This window comes from Arvicanthis niloticus, chromosome 6 (genome assembly GCF_011762505.2).
Source record: "Arvicanthis niloticus isolate mArvNil1 chromosome 6, mArvNil1.pat.X, whole genome shotgun sequence".
NCBI lineage: Eukaryota > Metazoa > Chordata > Mammalia > Rodentia > Muridae > Arvicanthis > Arvicanthis niloticus.
This window is the reverse complement of record NC_047663.1, coordinates 107,356,013-107,365,399: the sequence shown is the minus strand read 5'-3', so window position 1 is coordinate 107,365,399 and position 9,387 is coordinate 107,356,013. Positions and strand designations below refer to the sequence as shown.

General features: G+C 46.7%; 1 protein-coding gene across 1 annotated transcript; it reads left to right on the top strand.

The window, feature by feature from the left end:
• Positions 1-280: 280 nt before the first annotated feature.
• LOC117712024 (von Ebner gland protein 1) lies at positions 281-4,860 on the top strand. The gene is made up of 7 exons (XM_034508021.2): positions 281-404; positions 833-969; positions 2,119-2,189; positions 3,098-3,208; positions 3,700-3,801; positions 4,001-4,027; positions 4,699-4,860. The coding sequence occupies exons 1-6, from the start codon at positions 318-320 to the stop codon at positions 4,024-4,026; spliced, it is 534 nt and encodes a 177-aa protein (XP_034363912.1). The 5' UTR covers positions 281-317; the 3' UTR covers position 4,027; positions 4,699-4,860.
• The last annotated feature ends 4,527 nt before the right edge of the window (positions 4,861-9,387 follow it).

The following is a 9,387-nucleotide window of genomic DNA, read 5'->3' as shown; positions in this document are numbered from 1 at the left end:
GGAGGCTGCACTTCTAATGCAGACTCACTTTCTTACCAGGGGAAATCTGCAAGTCAGTTTCTCGATGCGGTAGCCTGTCTCATCATCTTGTGGGCTAAGGGTATTCTCTAACAACTTCCAACAATGATGACATTTTATCTGCTCCATTGCAGAACTGGCCAGTGTGAATGACCAGGAAGGGACTGGTGAGTACACCTTGCCAACTTCCCTGGGGACCCTGGGCTGAGCAGTATAAAGGGCAGCTGAGTGAGGTCCCAGAAGAGTCTCCTCAGTCTGCCAAGTGACCTGCTGGGCATCTGTGAGCATAGACTCTGGAGATGAAGGCCCTGCTCCTGACCTTTGGCCTCAGCCTCCTGGCTACCCTGCAGGCCCAGGCCTTCCCCACCATACAAGAGAATCAGGATGTAAGGCTGAGATGGGCAGGGGCTTCAAGTGGCTTTATGGCAGATAGTGGAGCTGAGGCCCCATTCCTTCTCCATCTAAAAGGACATCGTTTTAGAGTCAGGCTTGAACCCTGACTGAAGGAATGCTAGATACAACAAAGGAGTCTACTTAGATGGTCCTGGGAGCAGAGAGCTGGAGGAGATAGGAGTTCCACATTTTGCACTATTCTTTGGGAGTGAAGGCGTCTGGGAGAATGTCTTGCCTGTAGAGGTTGGAGACCACACAGTTGTGTCCCTGATAGTGCTAATTTACTTAGTGTGTTGGTAGAATGATTACCTGGGAAATACTTCACGTGTCCAGAATTTGGGGGGCAAGGTAGAAGTGGGATATGGACTAGAGGCATTCCAACTTGTCTCCCTTAGTCCTGATAGCCAGGTACCTTCTCCAGGTTTCAGGAACGTGGTATTTGAAAGCTACAGCATGGGACAAGGAGATCCCTGACAACAAGCTTGAGTCTGTGTCTGTGACTCCCATGAACATCAAGATCCTGGAAGGGGGCAACCTGCAAGTAAAGTTGACTGTCCTGTGAGTATGTGCCAGATTCCTGTCATTTGCTTTCTCCACACAGGAGATCCGGGCACTGAGCTGAGTCAGCTCCCAGAACACCCAGAACACCCAGTACCACATGTTTTGTGTGCAACAGTACCACTCAGGGTGCCTCAGCTTACAAAGGACCATGGGATGGTAGGGCCATGGGTCCAGAGAAAAGATCTCAGCTGCAAGGGAGCACCATCTTTCTACTCTGATATAACATCCATTGTCAGGGACTCATGTTTGGGGAAGGGTTTCACTCCTAGACCCAAAGTGAGCACACAGTCTGGCCTTGTTCTTCCTCCAATGTGAACTTCTCTTTGGGACAAAGGCAGACACCAGGATTTCAGAAGGATCAAGAGTATGCACAGGACCCCAGGGAGAAAGGTTCTCAGGCTCTGCACAGACACTGTAAAATCCCAGCTTATTCCCCCTAGTATCTTCCATCACCCATGCGACCTCATTTTGGGGGGCTCTGTCACCTCCTCAGCCACTCACTTGTGTGACCTGCCATCTGTGTAGACTCTCACCTGTGTGCTCTCACACCTGTGTGACCTCCCATCCATGTGGCTTCTACATTTGTGCCTTATCTCACATCTTGGGGCCTGCCACCTTAGTGACCCCTGAACAACACGAGAATGTCTATGCTGTCCTCATGGGATCTGGCATTTGTCGGTCCCTGATGTGGCAGTTTATCTTGGAGTTTGCCCTTTGTTCTTTTCCCTGATCCTCCCCACTCTAGCTTGCCCTCGTTTGTCCAGGTGACACTGATTGTAGGGCTGGTCTCCAAATAGCTCCAGAGACAGGGGATCAGCCACAGGAGGCACATAGCATGAAGGTTAGGAAGGGAGTGTTTTGCTTGGGATAATATTTACAGATCAAGTAGATGAGACTCCTGAGGAGCAAGCAAGGGGCTGTCAGACTGCAGGCAGCAAGTGACCCAACCCAGAACTGGGGTTACTGTGAGAAGCAAGGCACTGGAACATGTGACTTGGGAGGCCTGCTGGTAACATAAATAGAACTGAGTGAAACCTGCACTTGCTTGGCCACCTTGGAAACAGAAAAGTGCAGGTCCTGATTTGGATGCTGCCAGCAGGGGAGATGTGACTGGGCAGTTTGTCTCACAGACCTTCTGTCTTTCAGGATTGCAGGACGGTGCCAGGAGATGAACACTCTCCTAGAGAAGTCAGATGAACCTGGCAAATACACAGCCTGTGAGTCCTTGACCCGTGATGGCTTCACCCAACCCTCAACCTCCAGTGATCCATTTGAGGCCAGTGTGGCCACACCAGGGTGCCCATGGCCTGAGAAACCTCCCTTCCTTCAATTCCTGTAGTATTCATGATCAATCACTCCCCAGGAGGCCGTTTTCCTTACAGATGGGAACAGCTGACATTGAACACTAAACTGGGTGTGGTAGATGTGTCCCTAGAAGAGAATTGACTGTTTTGTCTCAGGGTGGGTTGCTGCCATGCAAATGCATGAGAAAAAGCAAGATGAGCAGAAGCATAATTTTGTTAGCATTTCCACATCCCTGTCATGATGAAAGGAAGTCAGGGCAGGAACTCAAACAAGGCAGAGGCCGTGGAGGAGTGCTGCTTCCTGGCCTGCTCCTTATGACTTGCTCAGCCTACTTTATTACAGAGGTGGCCCTGCTCACAGTGGTTTGGGCCCACCCCTATTAACCACTAATTAAGAAAACTCTGTACAAGCTTGCCTACAGCCTGGTCTTATGGAAGAGTTTCCTCAATCGGGCTCTCTTCCTCTCTGATGACTCTATCTTGTGTGAAGCTAACATAAAAAAGTAGTCAATACAACTGCCCGGAGATGTCTCACTGGCTATGGCTGAGGTCACGGAGGGAGTGAGAAAGGGGCTGCATTTAGCTCCACAGGCAGACCCTCCTGTATGACACACAGGTTTGGGACATGGCCATCTCTCACATGTGTGGTTTTATGGAAATGAAGGGTCTTTGTACCCAAGGCTCTGGGGTGGTGGACAACCTGGGTCAGGGAGCCCTGAGCAACTGGGAGGGAGTCAGGGTCAAGAGGTTCCAGTCCACCCTTGCATCCTTGTTGAGGGTTCAGGGGCTTATTCAGAATGTACATCACTGTTCCTCTACAGATGGGGGTAAACACGTGCTCTACATCATCCCATCGGCAGTGGAGGACCACTACATCTTCTACTATGAGGGCAAAATGCACAGGCATCGTTTCCGAATGGCAAAACTCGTGGGTGAGTCACACCGTTGTGAGATGGGCCAAGGACTCAGGGTGAAAGGGGCCTTGCCGCTGTTGGGGTTCCACTGTAAGAAGGATGGGTATAGAAAGAGGAGCCTGAGTATAGAGTGCAGCCTCCATCACAGCTTCTCTCAGTGTGTTTTTTCTGGGGATGAAGGCCTTAGAGCCTCCTGAGCTCTCTCTCCCTTAGGCTGGGTACTTTTCCAAATAGAGAGCAGGGAGACAGCATGGGTCTCTCAGCCAATGGTGACTTATCTTCAGAGTGACACAGGTCACACTGCTCTCAGCTGCCCTAGGATGAACTCAGGAACAGTGCCTCTGTGTCTCCTAGGTCAGATATTGTGGAAGAATGCACGTGGTATGCTGGTCTTCCTCCCCCCCCCCACCTACCCCCCCCCAGGCTCTTCTCTCACACAGGCCTCTGGGTCAAGTCTTCACATGCAGCTCCTACAACTGTGTCCCTAATTCCATGTCCTTCACCTATAGGCAGAGACCCTGACATCAACCAGGAGGCCCTGGAAGATTTTCAGAATGCTTTAAGAGCTGGAGGCCTCAACCCAGAGAACATCTTCATCCCCAAGCAGAGTGGTAGGAATCAAGCTGCCATGTTGTGTCGCTACCATGAATGGAAGGCAGCCAGTCACCCAGGACAACTGGCTGCCTCTCATCCAGCTTTGTCCTTTAGGGGTGGGAGAGATGCTGGCTGATGGAGGGGTCTTGGGTTTCTACCTGAATTTTCTGGGTTTCTGAATCACTTTTTCTGTCATGTTTTCCTTTTCTTGGCCAGAAACCTGCCCTCTAGGAAGCAATTAGGGTAAGTGACCAGTTTTGGGGCACCCTTGAGGACCTTGAGGTCCTGGAGTCAATAGGGTTTCTAGAGACCCCATGTTTGAACTCTCAGGATAGAGACCCTTTCTTACCTGTGCAGACAGGTAGGTCCGCCCTTTCCTGCTGGGACATACTCTACCTCTGTGTATTTTGTTCATATTTCCTTCCTGGGTGTCGTCTCTTGAACTTCAGGCATCTGCCCTTGCTGATATTCTGCAATGGGCTTGTGTATCTCTCTTCCTGTATCCCCTGCTATCCTCTGCAGAAGGGAAATTCCTCCTCTGCCCCTCCCTTTCCCTCAGTCATCATGTTGACTCCATGTATGGCATGGATTTATTTAAAGCACATGGTAGTTGTACCTGGGGTCTAGCAGCCTTGCTTGGTTTCTTGTGCTGTGTGATGCCTGGGAGATGTTGTTCAGAGAATTGCCCAAGGCAAAGCCTGAATCCAACAGCATCCCCATCCTCCTTTTGCCCTGAAGTCACCTTTCCTCTCTTCATACATGGGCATGGAGAATTGTGAGAACTCACTTTGGGGGTGTGGTGGGGGAGAATGACCTTTGTCCTTTGTTTAGATCTGGTGAATAGAGCCCTTTTCTTTCTAACATTTCCCTCTCATGAATTATTTTGGTTCCACTGACTCTCCTCCTTTGCACAGCAACAGATAAGGCACTGGGCCTGCCTGACAGCATTTCTCTACTCTGCGCAAACCCACTGAGCACAGGACACAGAAGGAGCTCCTACACTGTCCCTTCTGGCTTTACCCACCCCTTCCCTCTGCTTCCCTCTCCCCTGTTCCTCCATAAAGTACTTCATCATCTCTTTGTGTCTCTGATTGTTTGTTGATATCAATGGACTAGGCAGGATGCTCTCCCTTAATCTTGGTCCTTAGCAGTTGTTTTAGAGGAAGAGTTGGAAAGTAATGAGGATGGAGGTATGCTCCTTTATGGTGGTCTTCCTTGGGCAAAGGCCATGAAGGGCTCGGTTCAGGGTTGAAGTTTCCTGTTCCCCAGGTTTCTTTATTAACTTCTGTGTCCTCTCAACACCAGTTAGTGAGTGTTATAGGAAGTGTGTGAGGAGGGGGGTATATGGCTCCAAGGCCAGTGCCTAGGTTCCCAGTAGAGCTTATTGGCAGGTAGTGATCACCTGGTGGCTATGACAGGAGTATGGAATGGAAGGCCACCTTTCAAGGAACAGGCATGTCACAGAGATCAGAAGATATGGGTTCCTCCACTGTAGATGAGAGCAGTGTTCTGACCTGTTCTGCATCTCTAGCACAGTCCTGCCTCTAGAGGTAGCCTATCTCTAGAGGATATTATTGCCAAAACATTCTAACATCATGAGTACAGTTCCCAAAAATCACTGTAAGGATTTCCCTGAGTCCTGCAATGAACAAACTATAATCAGGTACTCTTTTCTCCTGGGGGAGAAGAAAACCCACCCAGAATTTCCTGGATCCCATGGTAACTCCATTGAAACCTGTCAGGAATGGCCTGCCAACACCTCCATCTCTTCTATTTTTTTCTACCAAATCAGTGCTAATGCAGAGAATAGCATCAGTACATCTGTCACTACTGTAATCTTCCCCTTCAGGAACATGTTTTCTGAGCACACGTCAGCCTCAGTTTCACATGTTGTCATCCACAGCTGGGGTCATACAATACCATAGACTTTTTACAATTCTATCCTTCAACCATGACTAATTTTCAATCTCTGTGTTAATTTCCATCTACTGCATAAAGAAATTTCTCCAAAGAGTGTAGCTGCCTGCAGCCATGAACAAACTTGGTTTACCTGAAAGTGGGGTTGGAAATGAAAAGGAGACAAAAAAGGGGGGCAAGAGAAACATGGAGCCAAGACAAAGTTTTCTGGTCAAGGCTCTAAGTTTAATATTCAGCTCTTGTACTTAAAGAGAAAACCCCACAGAACCCATCCTTTGTTTCAGCTGGATTATGTTTCAAGGCAAGCTCAGCGGGCAGTCTATTCTTCTAAGTTCCTGTAGGAAATTGTACCTGCCTAGGTGGAGAACTCCACCTGGGTCCTATTGTGGTAAACAAGGTCTTTCACAGAAGAAGGTTGAGAGATGCACTAATCTAAGGGTAAAACAGTAGTCTAGGAATTGATTTAACACTATGTTCCTTTAGCAGAATAATAACACTAGGTTTGTAAGACCCCCATAAAGGGAGGACCTCCCTCAAGCCTCAGGAATTCTCAGCTACACAATAACTCACAAGACACCTTTCCTGATGCAAACAGCAAGAGGTATATTTTGGGATCAGTCTACTGAGGCTGAGACTGGAAACCCATGCAGGGGCAGAGGAGTGTCAACCCTGAGGCAGGGGAGTACAGGGTATATAAAGGAAAAAAAATGGAGGGGTGAAGGAGAAACCGAGGAAACATAACATAAAAACAGTGGAAAGCCCACAACCCATAATTTAGTCAGGGTCATGTGGAAAACATCTTATGTAGAGTGAAAAATTATAAAGGCCATTTTATGAAATATGTGTAGATTTTTCACCTTACAGAACACGGAACTGAAAATAAGATTTCAGGCCTTCACATTCCAGGTGAAGGACACTTGCTGGATTACATTCCTCAAGCCTTCCCCACCTATGGGTGGGAGAGGCCCAAGGCAGGAAGGCATTCCTGGCCACAGATAAAAGATGCAGCCACCTAGGTGGGGTTATAGCAGGAAGAAGCAAAGATAGTTAATCTGAAATAGTTGGTAAATGGCAGGATAGGACACAATGGCATGGTAAAACCACATTTTTGAGAGCGATTTCCACATGACTCTAGATCATTTGGGCTAGATTCTCTGAAATGTTCCACTGTTCTTGGTTACCCCTCCCTTGGTCTTCCCAGTGCTATGTTCAAAATTTGTAAAACAACCAATCATGTGTACCCACACGAAAATGCAACCATTCATGTGTAAGCGCGCGAAAATGCCTTCCTTCCCCCACCCCATGCTATAAAAGACCCTTTAACCCACCACTCTGGGCCAAAACCTTGCTCTTGGAGCTAAAGAGCTTGTAGTTTTGACCGCCGGCTATTTTCCCTAATAAAGCCTCTGCTGATTGCATCCAGGTATGGTTTCTTGTGATCTTTGGGTGGTCGTGACTTCTGGAGACTTGAGGAAGGGTCTCCCGAGTATGAGGGTCTTCACTTCTACACTTATCTTTTGCAAGAATTTAACCTTGCCCAACCATTTATCCTGTGGTAGACTAGTTCTTGGGACTACCCAGATGACTTGCATCTTTCTTTTTGGTCAGGAATGTATCTCCCTGTATTGGGCCTTCACCAGCCACAGGTGGGTTCTCTTCCCTGAGGTCTGAGGAATGTTAATCAGCCTCTCCCTTCCTGTCCTGAATGTTAATCCAGCAGGGGTCCTCTGACTCAGGGAGAATGTACCCCTCCTGGAATGTAGAATGTATCCTGGGGCAGTGAAGGCCTAAAATCTTACATTCAGTTCTGCTTTCTTGGTGTATAGAGTGAAAAATTATAAAGACCATTTTATGAAATATGTAGACTTTTTCTTTGCCCTTAGACCTGGGCAGAAAATGTGCAGGTTCCAGAACGAGGAACTGAAAATAAGATTTCAGACCTTCACTGCCCCAGGACACATTCTGGGTGGAGGACATTATCCCTGAATCAGAGGACACTTACTGGATTACATTCCTCAAGCCTCAGGGAATAGACCCCACCTGTCTTCCAAGGCAGGAAGACGCATTCCTGACCACAGAGAAAGATGCAAGCCATCTAGGTGGGGCTATAGCCAGAAGGAGTGAAAAATAGTTTACCTGAAATAGTTGGTAATGATCGTTTAGGGTAGGTTCCTCTGAAATGTTTCACTGTTCTGGGTTACACCTCCCACCCCCGGTCTTTCAAGTGTTACAACCTGTTGGTGTTCAAACTTTGTAAAGCAACCAATCATGTGTAACCACTCGAAAATACAACCAATCATGTATAACTGCGCAAAAATTCCTCCCTTTCCCTATAAAAGAAACCCCTCAGCTTTCTGGCCTTTTGTCAAAATTCTGTTCCTGCGTGGACAAGCAGTTTTGACCATTGACTAGCCAACTCCCCAATAAACCTCTGCTGATTGCATCCAGGTATGGTTTCTTGTGATCTTTGTGTGGTTGTGATTTCCTGAGACTTGAGGAAGGGTCTCCCGAGTTTGGGGGTCTTCAGGTGGAACTAGTATTTTTCATAAGTTTTCTATATCTTTCAGGTTCTCTCTAGGCCTGTAACCTGTTTAGACACAAGGCCTGTTATCAGTGCCAGATATGAGTTCTAGTGGAACAGGACTTATATCCAGTCAGAAAGTGAGTAGTTATTCCCACAACATTCATGCCACCACTACAGTAGGTAGCATAGCAGAATAACTGGTTATAGAATTCTAAAAGACGCAGGATCCCTCAACCATAACATTGCAGGCATCATTTTTCTTTTGATAGAAAAACTGATAGAAACAACAAGCCCTTTTCATGCTGTGGGGACCTTACATTTTTGGATCTTTGTGCAAAGTGTTTATTATGTCTAGAAGTTTTCTTGTGGAGTATGTAGGATCTTTGTAACACAAGGTAATGACACCTACAAACTAGGACAATCTCCTTACTTTTCTATTTAAACCCCTTTTATTTCTTTCTCTTGTCTTATTGCTCTAGCTAGGATTTTGAGCACTGTATTAAATAAGATAACAGAGAGTGGGCACTGTTGACTTGTTGAAGATTTCAGAGAAAACCCTCTGTTCTTCCAGATTCATCTGATGTCTGCTGTAGGCTTCTCATATATAATCCTTTTTGTGTTGATATATGTTCTCTCTATTCTCGATATCTTCAGGGCTCTTACTATGAAAGGATGTTGATGTTTGTCAAATGCTTTTTGGCTTTAGTGGAGATAATCATGTTGTTTCTGTTCTAAGTCTATTAATATAATGAATTACATTTAGGAATTTGTGACCATTGAACCAACCTTGCATCCCTGACATGTGATCCTCTAAATGTGTTCTTTAACTCAGGTTTCCATTTAGAACATTTTCATCTCTATTCATTAGGTAAATTAGACTATAGATTGTTTCTGTGTTTTGTCCTTTTTCAGTTTTCATATCAGGGTAACACTGACTGCGCTCAATCGTCTTATGTCAACTTGACACAAGCTAATATCATCTGAAAGGAGGGACCCTCACTGAGAACATACCTCCCTTAGATCAGGCTGTAAGCAGAGAAGCTTGTAAAGCATCTTCTTAATTACTGATTGATAGGGAAGGCCCAGCCTATTGAGGGAGATGCCACCCTCAATAAGAAAGTAGGCTGAGTTTTATTGATGATGGACAGTGCTGTAGAGCATA